Source organism: Kogia breviceps, chromosome 18, assembly GCF_026419965.1.
Source record: "Kogia breviceps isolate mKogBre1 chromosome 18, mKogBre1 haplotype 1, whole genome shotgun sequence".
NCBI lineage: Eukaryota > Metazoa > Chordata > Mammalia > Artiodactyla > Physeteridae > Kogia > Kogia breviceps.
In genome coordinates this window covers 28182040-28200105 of record NC_081327.1, presented here as the reverse complement: position 1 = coordinate 28200105, position 18066 = coordinate 28182040, and the positions used below count along the sequence as shown (strand labels likewise).

The following is an 18066-nucleotide window of genomic DNA, read 5'->3' as shown; positions in this document are numbered from 1 at the left end:
TATATAGTAGTCAGGTTATCAGAGATCTGAAGGAAGCAAGGAAGTAAACCACATGAGTATCTTGAAGAAACATGCTCTAGGCTGAGGAAACAGCAAGAGCAAAGGCTTTGAGTTGGGAGTATGCTTGGCATATCTGAAGAATGAAAAAGGAGGTTAATGTGGCATGAGTGGAAAGGATGAGGAGGAAAGTGGTGGGAGATGAATTCAGAGAGGTAGCAGGGCCAGATCACTGAAGACTTTTTAGGCATTTGTAAGGACTTAAGCTTTTATACCATTCACCCAACTGGAGTCATCACTGTTTTCTTTTTTTTCACACCCTAGATCCAAGCCATCAGTAAATTCCAGGATATTCATAGCTGTTTTGTTCACTGACATAGCCCCAGTGTCCAGGACACAATCTGGCACACAGCATACCTTGAGAATATTTGTTGAATGAGAAAGCAAACCAGTCTTAAGTCTGGTCTTACAGGTGAGTTACCACTTGGAATTAGCTACACTGCCTCTGGAAGCACCTGTCAGAAGTTGCTTATACTCTGTTGTATGAACACCACACAACAGAAGGGAAACTCCTGGTCACCATCATCCTAAGTGTCTGCATGAAATAACACATGATCCTGAAACTCAGTTTAACAGAACTTTCTTAAAGACTACAGATTCTCAGTTTCTCTAGTCTCTTAGATGAAGGTACCAATTTGGGTCAACATTTTCTAAACACTTACTATGTTCAATATGGGCTTTATATTACTGGCCCATCTTCTCAAAACCAACAATCATCAGCATGATACATTCATTTACATTTATATTAAATTCTTTTTCTCAGATCTAACCAAAAATTTTGAAAGTCAAGGTTGACAAAATTTAAAACAGTAAACATAGAGATAACTTTTTCAATTAAGATAAGTAGGATGTGAATTTTCTTTTTCACACTGGAAGCAAGTAAAACACACCTACACACACAATTACCAAAATAAAATAGAACCGCTGGCATGTCTGCTCCTGTATTTTCACTCTTCTGGCATGGCTCAACTCACCTTGTCAAAGTGCTGCTGCAAGATGTTTTTCATCTGCACCCTTTCAGCAGTCTCTGTTCCTGAACCAGTATTCAAACACCTTGAGAGGGTCCCAATTTCCTCTTCAGCATCCTCTCCAAGAAATATCCGCTCATCTAAATTCCCAACAGATAAAATGTACTCCTCATAGGCCTTATTGATGGCTTTACTATAGGGGAAAAAAAATAGGCAAAATGTATACTCACAGAACTGCCATTTCAGTTGTTTTAGGCTACTTGTTTCATTTTTTTCATTTACTAAAAATTCTAATAATTTTGTGAAAGTTAAGTTTTAGTGGGATCACTGTTAATTATAAAAACTGAGGAGTATAAAATGCAAGCTTGTTCCATTATGTTCATGCATTGTACAGTAAATATATTTTGGTGACAGTATTTCAGGATGGGTATCCTGTACCAAGCTGCCTGGCAGGTACAGCTTCTAGTGAGAAGCCTAATTATCTTTCTTAGCTGCTCCAGCCACGTTTGAAGACCTCAGTACTTCCACATCATCATTCTTCACCTGTGTAGTTCCAAAAGAATTTTATTTCAAAAATCATGATCCAAAAGCTTAACTATTTTCAAAAAATCTAAAACATGTGCTTCGAGTAATAGTTGATAGAATTTTTTATTGCATCCCTATTCTGCCACAAGACATATTCTAAATTTCCAGGATACAAACAATAAAAACATGAAACTCTGAGGTTTCCTAGGTACATAATTTTAAACATTAAAGTACATTTATAACAGAAGTACTCACAAACTCTCTCCAAAATTCCCAGGTTCTAAAAAACCAGTAAGATTTTCTTCTTTTCCCTTAAGGAGCTATGATGAAAGAAAAGATCCTTAAGTCATCGTATTAAATCAAATCTTTGCCCAGAAGGTATTCTCAAATTACTTGTTTACTACTTACAAACCTTTTTTTCATAAAGTTTCCTAATATAGGGTTTCCAGAAATGTTCCTTTATTCCCTTTGCTTCCAAAACTAGGCCATCATGTAAGGAACAGAGTTTCTCAATGACACAAGGTGGGTCGGAGGAAGGTTTGGAATCCTTAGTGTGAAAATCTTCAGATAGGCCTGTGATGGGTAAAATCATAGAGACAGCAGGTAGCATTCCATAAACCAAACTGTAATAAACTAAAATATAAATAATAGAGAGTCTTATCAGCACTTGAGTTAGCATATGACTGTACAGGAAATAGTGTAAGGGCCTAATTTGACTCTACTTAAATATACTTCAAAAAAAGCAAATAGAGGTAAAGCATATCACTGCTCAAAAGATTTCGGTTATTCAGTTATCTACCTGGAGATGATTAAAAAAGAAAAACTAAAAAAATAATTTAGTATATTGCCGTAAGATCTAAAGACCAGAAAAATTAAATTTTGCCAATAAGCGTTACATTCAAATAAAAAATAGCGCTTTGAAAAAAATTACTGTTCAAAGTATGTACTCTTTATATACTTTGATTTAATTATATGTATTTATCATATTAATTTACAGCCCTCCTTGCTCTAGACTCAATGCAAGAGATATAAAGAAGAGGGAAAAAAATGAAGGGAAGCAGCTATGTAGAAATATAAAAGGGAGTTAGGAAGGAAATAAAAGAAAGGACAGAATACAGAGAACATTAAACTTACCAAGCCAGAAGCAAATGAAGTAATTAACTCCACTAACTTTAAAAATCTACCTTGAGATTCAGACAAGCTGAAATTCTAATTGTAACCACCCCACAACTGACAATCACTCAGAATCCTACCAAGGTATTATTCAAATAGCAGCAGCATTATATACTAGCTCAATAAATACTTTTTAATATTTGCTTTATACATCATAATTTGGTCTCTTACTATATATCATTTATAGAAATTATATACCTTAAAGCCTACTAAATGGATTGCCAAACTATCATTTCCAAACACCTTTTAGTTTAGAGTTGAAAATTCATTTTACTTATTTTAGAACCATAGCTACTCCTCTTCTATAGAAAAGATCTGAAATGGAGATTCTTTCAATAAATCTGCTTTGACCTCCTCCTTTGTGTCAGGCATGAAACTTGCCAATGTAGAAAACCTCCGTCAGCTCTAATGTCATCTTTGCTACTCCAGGTTTTTATATTCCTTCTTGTTGAGTATATATTTCAGAAACTTCTGAAGTTGTCATCTAAGACTTTAAACTTTGTGATATTTGCAATTTCTTTTTCCATAAATATTTTTACAGAGAGCTCAACTCCTAGTTATAAGTACTCTGGATAACTATGGTGATGAAGCTTTGAAAAGCATTTATGTTCTCTGATGCTAGGAAAGCTGTAGTATGTGTACAACTCCCAACAGTAAACATAATGTAGAAATGTGAGTTGTCTGATAGTCTTTGATTTACAAACTTACCTTTAAAATTAGGGTTCACAAGTTCTTTACGATTAGAACATTGAAGGGCATTTCCATAAACTAAGTCCAAAGCACACAGCAGAAGATGATAAGAATTAACCAAATCATCACTAATCATGGGGAAATTACCTACAGGATTATAAACAATTATAGAGTTAAATTTGCATCAGCTTCACAATATTTTTAAAATAATTTCTTCCTTTAATTAAAATGACATTATACAACAGTGTACAAAGCCGACTCAAGAGCTACAGAAAGTGTTTTGGCAAATTTACAGTTTGAAATATTAAACTCTTAGAAATTTATTAAATGATAAGAGTAAGACTAAGAAGCCCGCCGGCCGCAACTAAGACCTGGTGCAACCAAATAAATAAATTAAAAAGATAAATATTTTTTTAAAAAAGAGTTTAAGAAAAACCAAAACTTTACTAAAAATGCCATTCATTAATATTCATTAAATAAGCATTTATTAAATGCCTAGTAGCTGGTCAATATTTTATCATCATTGGTTTTCCTTTTGAAAATTCTGAACACAAACAACTTCATAAATTGTCTCAAGCTGTAAGAAACTGTTTGGTTTGAAAATATTTTTCTGTCAAGAAAACTGGTAGAAATACTTAGATGGGAAAAGCTGAAAAAATGATTAATATATTTTTTCATGTATGTATTTTAAAAAGACCAGAAACTATAATCAGATGCCTAACAGTAATATTTTAAATACTCTTTGATGTAGTAATACAAGCTCATATAAATTAATGCAACAGGACCACAATAAAAGATATTTCAGTTCTAGAGCTAGTATCCCAGGAATAATTGTTGATGCTTGGTAACAAAAAAATAAACCAAAACCTAAACCTAAAGAAACATGTCATTTCTGTAGTTCTGGTTTAACTCTAACATTGAAAACAGTTTTTATAGGCAGTTAAAACAGTTTTATTATTCTTAGAAATTAAGAAATATTTCTAGTTTTTTTGTATCTTTAAGCATTAAACACTGCATATATATGCTTCATATTGATTTTACACTCTTATAACATCAGATGAATTCAACTTAAATAGCTAACATACATGTGAAGAATTATTTCTAAACCTTGACATTGTCACACTAAATGCCTACCCAAATGCATACACACACACACACTCACACTACTTTGTTTCAGGCTGTTTTCTCTCCTTTCCTCTAAAGAAAGTTACCACTTACTTCAGCATAGCAGGATAAGCAATTCTTTTTTTTTTTTAATAGATGGAAATATTTCAACAAATCAATTTAAATGTATTAAAGAGAAAAAATAGTTTTCTGCTGCCAAAAAGACAAATGATAATTAATAGGCTAAACTTTGCATTGATATAACCAAACTAACTTGCGTGGTTTCACAAAAAAGATGCTTAATATTAAAATATACTCAATTCCTCAAATGTAAAACAGGAAGTGGTACCTACCAGTTTCAAGCTACAAAGCCCTACACACTGACAAGCCTAAACTTGTCGCTGGTGTGTACCTGCCACGGAAGGAAATAACTGGCAGCACAGTGACCTCTAACAAAAATCTGAAATGCCCCTAAAGATCAGAATCTAAACTCCAGGACTCTCCCATCATTACATACTCTACATTTCAAATCCTGACTTTAGAAATAAATCTCACTTCGTGAGATGTTTTATCTTTTAATCAACAAAGATAATCTGACTGAAGACTTGGGATAACATGTAGAACAGGAAGTGGCACCTAACGGTCTTCAGTCCACAAAGCCCTTCATGACAACAAGCCCAAACTTGTCACTGGTGTGTACTTGCCATTCCAAGTCAACAAAGATAACAGGTAAAAGTTAGCTTGTTTATCAGGAATGAGATAATCTGGGATGCCCACTGTTGCAGACAAAGTCATGAAAAAGGTGTCTATAAGAGTACACCTTCCCCCAAATAACTAAATCAAAGAACTGAATAAAACCAACTAAACTACTCTATTGGAAATGATCCTAGTGAATCATAAACGATCATGGTGCTGGACCGTGGGTAGACAAAGGCTCTTTAGACCAAATAATTATATACGGAATTAATAATAGTAAGGTAAAACTCAAACATTGAGTTAATTGTAGAGACAAAAAAATATGCCATCCCAGTTGATCAAGTGAGACCAAAACCTAAATAAAGACAATACACTTCTTTTCCAATAATTTATATAGTACCAAATACTTACCTCCAAGTATACATATGCAGACACTTGACATAAAAGACATAAAACATAAAAGACATAAACAGATAAAAATCCTAGAAGTCAGATATACCTGCCCATAATCTACTGTCAAGACTAATATCATAATATAACACCAATCACAGTAAGCCAAGTGGTAGCAAATGTTCCAACCATCATGAAAACAGTTTATACGCTCTAAAGTCTTTCTAAATTTCATGGCACTGATCACACCACCTTCATCTCCGCTAAAGAAACATCCAGTGTGATGGAAAGCAAAAATAACCAAGAGCTTATTTGTGACAAAAGAAAGATTTTTCTTTTCAATCAAGCATGCAACTCAGGGAAGGAAGGATAAGTTCTAACCTATCTAGCTAGAAAGGACCAGCTACAATTAGACAAATCGCACTGACACCAAGGGAGTGACACATCCCTGCTAGAGGGCCTACACATGCGGCAAGAAACCAAGAGATAGGAGATGTGGATTGAAATCCTAGCTCTGTTTCTAGCAGCTAGTTTCTGGGCCTCAGTTACTGACTCTTTAAATAAGTTGGGCAAATTGATCTAATAATGAGAATCTCTTATATTTATGAAACACCTGCCAGCTCTAATAATTCTTTGATTTTAACTTTGAATTTTATTGGGATATCTTAATGGCAAAGGCATTCTACATAATCTGTAGAAAAAGCTGTGTAACTGTACTTTCTGCTCTTCTATATATTAGTACGAATCATTTCTACATAGATAGGCAGAGAGGTAAGAACCTGCTGTATAACACAGGGAATTCCACTTTGCTGTACAGTAGAAACTAATACAACATTGTAAAACAAATATACCCCAATTTTTAAAAAAAAGACATTATGCCTAGGAATAAGCTGCATAAATTTACACATATTTTATATTACATTTCAATAAACTTAGCGATAGTTAATTCATTCCTGATTTAAAAAAAAAAAGAAATACAGAGAGGACAATAATATTAATAAAAATGTATTTCACTGAATGCAGACCTTGCACAGGTGAAGTGAGAAGAGGAGGTAGAGAAAATAAGTTGTATCTAAAGGTATTTGATCAAGCATATTTATCTGAACAAGATGTAAAAAGTAATCTGAACTACTCTGGGAACGATCAGTCCCACTCAATTAAATAAGACATGTCTCGTGAAAAATATAGCCCAAGATATAAGCACAAACACACTAATGTGTTTCAGTCCATAATTCAAAGATAATGTGCTTTGGAAAAAATGTTGTGTAAGAACAAAATAAAGGATTTTCCATTTAATGAAGGAAGTTTGGGATACTGTAAAGAAATTCAAAAGACTGACGAAAAGGCAATACCTAAAAAAGAACCTGGGACTAAAATCCTTGAGAAATTTTTCAGTGAGACTCTTTTCCTGATACACATTATAGGTTGACAATAGTAGTACCTGAACTTTTAAATAAACTAATATTTAAATAAATATCACTCTTTCCTTACCTTTTGCATATATAAAAAGCACCCAACAAAAATGGAAAACTTCAGACACGGTACAGGGCTGTCGCCTTTGGGGGAGAAAAAAGTCATGAGATAACAGAAGAATCAGAAAAAGACATGACAAATGACTGTAAATTAGGTGAGAAACAAAACCCACAGTTAGAGGGAGTGACAGCAGATTCATTTCACATGGAAAATGTGCAAGAAGTTCTGCTCCAACCAAATACTGGTAAGGGAATAATAGCTGGGAGCGAGGGGGAAAGCACTCATCTTAGAAGAAAATTCTGAAGAACTGTAAAAGCTTTTGCAGGTCAAGATAAGTAAAGTAGAAAAATGAGTAACAATAGTTCTTCTGATGACATCAGCAAGGCTAAGCTGCTTTAAGACCCATGTATGCAGGCAGATATTCCTCCAACTTTTTTTCCCCTCCATCATAGTTGATGAAATGTAAACCCTCCCTCCCTAAAGATATTCCAGATTATATATCGAGTCACAAAAGGATTTTTTTTTTTTTTTTTTTTTGGCTGTGCTGCACGGCATGTGGGATCTTACCCCGACCAGGGACGGAACCCGTGCCTCCTGCAGTGGAAGCTCGGAGTCTTAACCACTGGACCGCCAGGGAAGTTCCACAAAAGGACTTTTTAATGTAAATTCGGGGCTCCCCATAATTCCTTATATTTCTATCATTAGGAGTACCTGTTGCAGGGAGGAGGAAGGGGGAAAATAAAAGAGTACCTGTTATATTTGCTAAGTTGTTTGCTACAGGGAGTTTCAGACCTGTTTTAAACTTGGCTTTTCTACCAAATCCTCTGCCAATGTTTAGATAAGACATCTGTTGGCTCCATATCCCAATAGCCTTATTCTACCAAGGTGCTTTGAAGAGAAGAATCTGAAGACTGGGGTTTAGTTCCCACACTGTCATTAGCTAAGTACACTTGCTCTCCACGTGCCTTAGTCTCTCCATCTGCTAAAATATCGTTCTACTTGAGTATATAATACTGTATTTAAATCACCAGTCGATGGCAAGGATTAAACGTCATTGCTCTGCTTTAAAAAGTAGCCTCCCCACCATAGGCACGTGATAAACTATCTAGTTTTGATACCTAGCAAGATAAAAGTCAAACATTTTAGAAGCCATTCTAACTTACAGTTATAAGATAAATAAGTCCTAGCAATGTAATGTACAACATAAATATAATTAACACTGCTGTATGTTATATATGAAAGTTAAGAGAATAAATCTTAAGAGTTCTGATCACAAAGAAAAATTTTTTTCTATTTAATTTTGTATTTCTAAGTGAGATGATGGCTGTTCACTAAACTCACTGTGGTCATCATTTCATGATGTATGTAAGTCAGATCATTATGCTGTACACCTTAAACTTATATAGTGCTGCATGTTAACTATACCGCAATAAAACTAGAAGAAAAAAAAACACTCAAGCCACCCCAAAAACTGGCTCTAGAACTCTTAGAACTTAATTAACTATAACTTAACCTACTTAGCCAAATTTCCTCCTACTTTGCTGCTCTGGTGTCTTCATTCTTCATCCCCTGCATAGAAAGCTACCTATATCTCCAAATTCACCTATCAAAATCCTACCCATCCTTCCAGACCTATTTCTGCTTACCCCATGGAACCTTACCTAACTGGCTTATACAGAGTGGCTTATTTTTGCCTCAAAAGTCCTACATTTCTATTATCTTTTGCACTTATACATGCCTCTCCCTGACTATACTTACTGTAAGCTCTCAAAAGACAGTGACTCTGGGTTTTGGTTTTGTTTTGTTTTTTTAACATTTGTATCCTACATACAGTAAGCTCTCAATAAATACTCAGTGAGAAATTTTCAAAGACCAGTGTGTGAGATGCAGTACTGAGTCGTGGTGAAAAACACGGGTTCTGCAGGCAGACTACTTAAGTTTCAATTAGAGCTCCACACTTACTGTGTGACCTTGGCCAAATTACTTAATCTCTCAAAGGCTTGTTTCCCCCCACCTGTAACAACAGTATCAACCTCATAAAGCCATCATAATGATTAACTGAAGTAATACATGCTTAAGTCTTAGAAGAATCCCTGCCCCATAATAAATACTCAGTAAATGGTATACATTACTATTACTAATATTAGCCAAAAGTACTAATAAAAAGTATACAGGGTGATATAGATGTAAAATTTTTAGATAAACGTATCTTAGAATTTTCTGAATTAGAATTAAGTAGTCCATACACCCTAATAAATATCAAAGCAAATACAATCTGAAATCATTTTCTACAACACTTCAAAGAAAGAAGATATTCTATATCTTTCTATAAATGATCGTATCAGCCTCACTTAGACTCAGAAACAAGCTTCTATCCAAACTTTAGAATACTTAATTATAAATAAACAATTCCCTAAAACCGCAAGCAAACTAGACCAGCTGCTTCCATATCAGTGGGGTCGAGTATATAAAAATGAACAGTTTTATTTTTTAAAGCTGCTCACTTACTGTAAGCATCCTTCACAGTTTGGGAACATTTTTATATTGAAAGAGAAGCAAACATTATTCATTCAGTTACAATAACTTCTTTTCCCCTACTTTTCTTGTCAACATTTTTCTAGTTCTATTTTAAGAACAAATTTTCATTTCTACTTTATGAAAAAACTTTCGCGATAAAAGTAGAGAATTTGTATCCCATAATTGTCCTTATCTACCAGGAAAGATGGGAAATATCAAGCCAGAATAAGTTTACAGACTTGCAGACATAGTCAGAAGCAGAATTTCATAATAGTTTCAGTTTTCAGTTCCACTATTATCCCCCCAATCCAGTTTCTCTACTTTTCACTGGTTGTAAACATCAAAATACATAGAGAAGACTTTTCAGGTGGATTTTTTTACTATTCAGTTTGACATAAAAATCAAATAAAGAAATAGTCTATATGTATTATAATATGTAGAAAATAATAGAAACAGTCAATATCGTCGATAATAGACAATTAAGTAGTCAAATTCTATACCCAAGATTGCTAACTGGTGAGAGTATCTAAGGTCTGATTTTTGCATTTTCGGTTGCTTAAATGAAAAGGGAAAGTTTATAGAAACAGAGATTCCACACATTTTGCAACGTGAAAGAAGCCAAACTCTTCAGAGTTAACATACAATGAAAAGCAAGAAATTATTATTGGAGAAAAAGATTACTTATGAAATCACATTTGTTTCTTAAGACCAGCAAAATAAACTGAGGGACACAAACTAAGGGATCAAAACTGTAGTACAGACAAATGTCTATTCCTGCTTAACAAATATAAAAACATACCGCTGTTTTCTTCCTCTTTGTTGACGAGGCTGCTCCTCTTGAGGATATTTAAAAATGTCCTGAAAAATGGGTTCATATTTCTTAAAGATTACAGCAGAAACAGTGAAGTTTCTTTCTAATCTCTCAGTCCGTTCTCGGAACTGTGCAGGTAGGTTTGCCATGTCTTCCCATTTCTTCATCTTGTGAAAAAATTCAATTAAGCTGATATTAAAAATAAAAAATGAGATTTGTTTTTCGTAATTAACACAAGGGTAAAATATACAAATTAGATCATTAAAAGTAAATCGAAATTAACTCATTTAATTATATTACTTTTAGACAGTGATATAAAATCACAACTCATGCCTCTCTGGTTAGCTTAATCTCACAGATTGGTTTATTTCTCTCATCTTCCAAATCTAATTTCCCTAATCTCTTTTCCTGAGATTACCTAAAAGTTTTTTAAAAGTATGAAATACATATCAATACAAAAGAAGTGGAAAATAAGTAGTTAACCAGAGAACATAACCAACATTCATGTAACAATTGCCAGATTTAACAAAATATTAATATATCAAATAAATTTTGCCATGTTTGCTTCAGATTCTACAGAAACAGCCAGTTCCCTTTGGACTCTTCTTCCCCAAAGATAAGCACCTCTGTATAGTCTGCATCTTCCCATCTGAGTTTTTACACTTACTAAGTGATTATATATGTACCCATAAACAGTTTAGTAGTATCTTTTGTATGTGTGGTTTTAAAATTTTATATAAATGGTATCATACTGTAAGTAACATTCTACAACTTGTTTTTTCATTCAATAATGTTTATGAGATTAATGTTGCCATGTGTAGATCTAATTCATTCAATTGCTAAAAATATTCCTTCATATGAACTACCATGTTTTGCATTCATTCCCCAACCAATGGAAATTGAGGTTTCTAATTTTTCACTATAACAAAAATGCTGTAATGAACACATTTCTGTACTTGTATGCTGAAGTTTCTTTAAGAACTACCCTGAGAAGCAGAATTGCTGAGTCAGAGAATATGCATCTTCAACTTTACTAAATACTGCCAAATTTCCCACTAGAGTGATTGTGCCGATTTATACTCTCTCCAATGTACAACAGCAATACAGAGTTCCTGTTTCCCTACATAATGACCAAACTCGGTATCATGAGACTCCAAATTTCCCCAATCTGATGAGAATGAAATATTACCTTATTTTTACTTTGAAATTCCTTGATTACTTGTGAGATTGAACATCTTTGCCTACATCTATTAGCTATGTCAGTTTAAGCCTTTGTGAAATTATATACTTTTCCCATTTTTTTTTTTTTTGCTGTACGCGGGCCTCTCAGTGCTGTGGCCTCTCCCGTTGCGGAGCACAGGCTCCGGACGCGCAGGCTCAGCGACCACGGCTCACGGGCCCAGCCGCTCCGCGGCACGTGGGATCTTCCCGGACCGGGGCATGAACCCGCGTCCCCTGCATCAGCAGGCGGACTCTCAACCACTGCGCCACCAGGGAAGCCCCTTTTCCCATTTTTTAGTAGCTATTTGTCAATTATTTAACTATTTGTTAGTAGTCCTTTACGTAATTCTGGATATTAATCTTTTGTTACACTGTAAATATCTTCTCCCAATCTGCTCTTTCTTTTTAATCCATTTAGTCCATTACGGCAGAGAAGTAAATAATCTGAACCCATAGGTAAAAATTTAAAAATAAAAATTGAGGGCTTCCCTGACGGCGCAGTGGTTGAGAGTCAGCCTGCCGATGCAGGGGACGCGGGTTCATGCCCCAGTCCGGGAGGATCCCACATGCCGCGGAGCGGCTGGGCCCGTGGGCCATGACCACTGAGCCTGCGCGTCCGGAGCCTGTGCTCCGCAATGGGAGAGGCCACAACAGTGAGAGGCCCACATACTGCAAAAAAAAAAAAAAAATTTTTTTTTTTAAATAAAAAATAAAAATTGAGCTTTCGAAATAAAACTGAAGTCTGAGATATTACTTGCATTAAAATATTAGGTAAGTTCAGTTTACTAGAGTTTATAATGATGATTCCATAATTTGACCTTTGCTTCTAAAGTCCCTTGTCTGTCAATTAACTGGATGAGTCTGACTCCACTTTTCTTCTTTGTAATGATTATACTTTGCACCTTATTTTGCACCTTATTTAAGTCCACTTCTGCAGGTTTACAGCCCAGGTGTTCAACTCTTTACACACTGCCTCTTGTTCTTAGGCCTAAATATAACTCAGGATGGAGTTCAAGGTTAATAAATAGACTACAGCTAAAAGATTACATTTCTTGTTAATTATTTTAATAGTAAGTGATTTTTTTTTAAACCACTAGGTCCATAAATTTTGACAGTGGCACTTCCTCCAAAATGCTAAACATCCTTTTTCCACCAATCTTTAATAAGCCATGAGAAAATTAGCCCAAATGGCACAAATAATAAATGTAATCAATTCAATTGCACAACAGATAGAAAAAGCAATTTCTGCCTCCTCTTTAGCCTCCATGTGTTTGTACTTTTTACAGATCTTTTCCTGTAATTGATATCTAGTCTCATAGCATTGTGGTCAGAAAAGATACTTGATATGATTTCAATTTTCTTAAATTTGCCAACTGCCTCCTCTTTAGATACAAGTCCGGTACATGTAGTTCTCAGTTTAATACCATATAATATTTACTTTTTCAATTTAGAGTATCTTTACTTAGAATTCTCCCAGTATTACACAATGATAAGTCATTGTGTAATATTAACCTAATAGTAATGATAATGTAATTGATTATCTTCATGTAATGATAACCTAATAGTAAACGCTTCATACAAGTGCCAAATACATTAAAATTTAATTATTTTTCACCAAAGAAATAAAATATAATGGACATTAACTTAGATGTGGTAAAGAAAAACCATGACCTAACTTCTAAATTTAGCACTCCATAGGTACAAATGCTTGGAAAATGATAAAGAGAATTCCTACTGTCACTATGCTTTTATATTAGTCACACTCTACAAACTCTGACATAGTTACCTCTGCTCTGAACATCTCAGGATTCTAGTTAAAGATACATAGTTTCCTTCAACTGTCCCTTTGCTTACAGTTGGCACAGATTTTCTGCAAGCCACATATAAGGCACATGCTAACCAATGAAGATCATTTCCCTGTAAAATAAAAGAAAATTGATTTTTAGCTAATGAACGATATATATTTCAGTATGAAAAACTTGTTTAAATTGAAAGTGTTATTTATATGTTTGCGGGAAATTGCATTTTCAATGATGTCCCTGTCCCAACTGCTCTTCTTATAATGTGACACTGACATTCTTCCACGGACACGTTGAAGTCTGTGTTCTCTCACTTTGAACTGTCTCAACCTACTGGTTGAGACTTTCACCACAGGTGAAAGTGATGCTATGTAACTTTCAAGATCATAAAAGGCAATACAGATTCCACCTGGTGCTCTCTTTCAGGACATACACCATGGAAGTCCCAACATGGGAGTAAATCACCTTGGGCAAATTACTTAACAATTGTAGAGGCTCTATTTTTTTACCTGAGGACCGTGAGAATTGAGAATTACAAGTATAAAGCACAGAAAATACAAGAAATCAAAAGATAAAATTCTATAACCACTATTCTATATTAAATATCATATGAGCTTTATTTTCCAGGGTACACTTCCACGAGACTGACACCCGACATTATCTTACAGCATATCTGACTACTAGTTCCACAAGGGCAGGGATTTTATGTTTTGTGCCTTGCTCTATCCCCAGCACCTATGTAACAGTGCCTGGCCATGAACAAGTGATCAAAAAATATTTGGGAAATGAATGAATATTCATTCACTTATTAGGTAAACTGAGCTAAGAATCTGAGATCGAAGTCTTTAAAAAACTGAGAAATCAAACACATATTTTAAAAAATAATTTACTAACACCTTTTATTTGTCACTTGCTTATATAACCCTGGGCTTCACACAACTTAACCACTGTGAGTTGAAATAATGCTTTTTCTATCTAATTTACAGGGTTATCCTGAGGGTAAAATAAGAGCTTATTTAGAGGCACTTATGCCCATCACCAAAAAAGAGTCCTTCTCTTTGTCTGCCAACAGGAACCACTAGGAAAGAAACAAGAACATGGCCTATTCAGCCCGGTCACCAAAGCATGTGAAAGAGCCTTGTAAACTCCAAAGCACTATCCATATGAGTGCTTCATGCTCCAGAAACTCCACGTTACCTTATTTAACCATCTGAACAGCTTTGTAAGGTAGGTACAAATCTCTCAAAGTAACATACCACAAAACTGAGTTTGGAATGGTTAAGTAAATTGCCCAAAGTCACCTAGGTCTGTCAGGTTCCAAAGCCAGTATATTACTAGCTTCCCCCCGCCCCGCCGTAGATGTAAAAATGGGAAGAAGGAACTGAATTAAAATTCTATTAATGAAAGAATAAAAAAATAATAACCTTAGTGAGTGCCACACAAGCAAAAACACCCTCTTATAGTTAAATAACACCTCAGTTAGACCTTCCCATGCTGAGCCTATTTGCCCTACTCTTTCCACAAACTATTCAACAACTTAAAATCGTATGGCCTGCAGTTTAAATACCACTCACACAGGCAGTCAAACAGAGGATAAACAATGCAGACTTCCGTGTCACTTCCCATTGGCCCATAAAGGGGAGGTGCCTACAGGGTTGAGCCTCACTGGCTAGAATGGCCATTTTTCTCCGCTGCAAGCCCCGTAGGAAGAAAGGGACAAAACATGCCTAGATCGCAGCGACTATAAGAGTCCTTCCTGGGCAATGTCTGGCGTGACCAATAGGTCCTCAAGGTCGTCGCAGTCCTGACTGCCTAGAGACAAATGCGTGCCTTTATCCAGGCGGGCAGAAAGCCCGTTTCATATGCGCAGGGAGAAGATTCGTCTTTGTTCACACATACATAAACACAGCTCGAAACGTAACGCCTTTACTCAAACGGAGGCAATGGCCTGGACAAAGGCAATTTGGTACAGTTCAAAAAGAACTGAAGAAGCAGCCCGGAAACGTAGGCGCTAACCTCGGGTTAATTTCAGCGCTAACGCAGGCAAGCCCCCGCCCCACCCCACCCCCTTCTGCTTATGGTCTTGACAATTGCACCTGTTCATCCTGCCAACAAGGTGCTAGTGTTTTTGTAATCGGACCGCAGCACGACCTCAGCCTCGCGGTGCTACTTTAGGGCAAGGGTTGTTCCCGCTTCGGAACCGGAGAGGGAAGAGCAGCGAGACAGGGTTCACTTTCAGGGCCGCTACAGAGCTTTTCAAAAGCCAGGTTTCCAGGACGAAGGTGCGCAAAGAGGATTCCCTCCTCGCACCAGGCTGGGGATCCAGAGAGCCGGGGCCGGCCGGGGCGGAGGAGTCCCCCCTCCCCCCCCCACCGCGGGGCGCCCGAGCCGGGGAGACAAGGGGCCCCATTCCCCGAGGCGGGGCGGGACCACTAGGCCCGGAAAGCCGCTGGTCTCCTCCCCCTGGGCGCACCTCCAGCGTGTAGCTCTCGCTCATGCTCCGGTAGCTGTCCCAGGCCTCGGCCCGAGCCGCCTCGTCCATGTTCAGGCGGCTGCACAGCTCGTCGAACCGCTGTTGGGTCTGAGGGGCCGGCGACCGGGCCGACTGCGCTGCGTCCTCCGCCTCGGCATCGTCCTCCTCCTCCTCATCCGAGGCCGCCGCCGCCGGAAGGGGAGGGGGGGGCGGCGGCGGCGATTGGTTGCCTCCCGACGGCATAGCGCACACCTGGGCGGCGGGGCCTCAGGTGAGCCGAGGGCCTGGGCCCCCAGCCATTCAAACCACGAAGCGCCCGCCAGTCGGCCGACCGCTTGCCGACTGCGCCGCGGCCAACGGCGCTGGACCACACATCGGTGCCCGTAGTTCCGAGCACGGGTTGATGGGAAATGTAGTCCAGGCCGGAGGCCCACGGGGATCAAAAGTCATATTTAGAAAAATGATCTCGCGTCGTCTCCCTCGGGCGGAAATAAAAGCGACTTTTCTACGTTTCAAGTTACCTTCTCATCGGGAGACCATTCAGCAGGGCTGTACTGAAGAGAAAACATCCAAGAAACGGTGACATGTGAAGGTTTAGTGTCCAAAGTGTCCCCAGAAATAACACTCATCACCTGCGTGTCCTTATCTAAAAGATAAAAATAATAGTAAGGGCCTGTGTGCCTAAATTCAAATTTCGGCGTCATTCCTAATTCTCGTTCTTTCCTATGTCTTAATTTTATTTGCGACTTTCAAATAATTATTGGATTTTTTTAAAGTAGTAATTCTTTTTTTTCTCCATAGGGTGAATTTACATTCACTATAAGTGACGTATTTGTCCTACTCTCAGTCACCCAATTGGCTTAAATTTACATTTCCTTTATTTTTATTTTCATTTTGCTTTCTCTTTTCAAATCTATATGGAATCACTTTGTTTCCAGTCCTCTTTGATTTCTTAAAGGGGTATGGTATAAAACGTTTTCATGCACGAAGAGCCCTAAGGCATTTCTGGTTTGCTATGGGGTCACTTTCTCTCTTCATTGACCCTTTGAACCCAGCCACCATACTCTGAGGAAGCCCAGGTCATTTAGAGAAGCCTATTGTCAAAGATAAACAAAGCTAGACGTCAGTGAAAGGGATGAAAACATTTTATGCAGTCATTCCTGACAGCAGGGCAAAGTGCTGGACTCCGTTCTGATTTGTGCAGAGATAATTGGGGATTTAAGGGAAAAGGAAAGAGTAGAGATGGGGAGGGAGCAGAGCTCAAGCAAAAAGTTACAGAGGGTTGGTGACTATATATGTGATTAGGCCAAGTAGGCCTGCTAGTTATCAATTTGTTGAAGTGAGGATTGTATCCTCCCACAGAGACTGGGAGTCAGAAACTCTATACTTCCTGATGATTACATTTCAAAGGAATGGCTTTCAGGTCATTGAGAAAGACACTCCTGATTTGTAGGATATACAGTTGGTCCGCAGTACACGCAGGTTGTGTATCCACAGGATCAACCAACAGTGGATCAAAAATATTAAGAAAAACAAAAACAGGGACTTCCCTGGTGGCACAGTGGTTAAGAATCCACCTGCCAATGAGGGGACATGGGTTCGAGCCCTGGTCTGGAAAGATCCCACCTACCGTGGAGCAACTAAACCTGTGCTCCACAGCTACTGAGCCTGTGCTCTAGAGCCCACAAGCCACAACTACTGAGCCCACGTGCCACAAATACTGAAGCCCACATGCCTACAGCCCACGCTCTGCAACAAGAGAAGCCACCACAATGAGGAGCCTGTGCACCGCAACTAGAGAGAAAGTCTGCGTGCCCCAACGAAGAGCCAGCACAGCCAAAAATAAATAAATAAGTAAATTTAATTAAAGAAAAAGAAAAGAAAAAACACCCCACTGAAAACAAGACTTTCCCTTAAAAAAAAAAAAAGAACAAAAACAAAACAAAACAAACAAACAAAAAACACACAACAGTTCCAGGAAGTTCCAAAAAGCAAAGCTTGAATTTGTCACACACCCTGGAAACTATTTACTTAGCATTTACATTTACATCCCACTTATATTTTATTAGGTATTATAAGTAATGTAGAGATGATTTAAAGTTTACAAGAGGATGTGCATAGCTTATATGGAAATACTATGACATTTTATATAAGAGACTTGGGCGTCAG

General features: G+C 37.3%; 1 protein-coding gene across 3 annotated transcripts in view; it reads right to left on the bottom strand.

Annotated features, from left to right (window-relative positions):
* Nucleotides 1-16280, bottom strand: part of RBL2 (RB transcriptional corepressor like 2) — a 47071-nt gene extending 30791 nt beyond the window's left edge. Inside the window, exons 1-8 of one of the 3 annotated variants that reach the window (XR_010837775.1) lie at nucleotides 15898-16273; nucleotides 13412-13542; nucleotides 10393-10593; nucleotides 7095-7159; nucleotides 3432-3560; nucleotides 1963-2123; nucleotides 1806-1870; nucleotides 1032-1218 (exon numbers count right to left, since the gene is read on the bottom strand). Coding sequence is in view for 2 of the 3 variants with exons in the window: in XM_067019259.1 (XP_066875360.1) it covers nucleotides 1032-1218; nucleotides 1806-1870; nucleotides 1963-2123; nucleotides 3432-3560; nucleotides 7095-7159; nucleotides 10393-10593; nucleotides 13412-13542; nucleotides 15898-16140 (1182 nt within the window). In the remaining variant the exon portion in view is untranslated. Of the gene's footprint in view, nucleotides 1-1031; nucleotides 1219-1805; nucleotides 1871-1962; nucleotides 2124-3431; nucleotides 3561-7094; nucleotides 7160-10392; nucleotides 10594-13411; nucleotides 13543-15897 lie in introns of all 3 variants that reach the window. The other 2 variants (XM_067019259.1, XM_067019260.1) reach the window with 2 other exon arrangements.
* Nucleotides 16281-18066: the final 1786 nt, after the last annotated feature.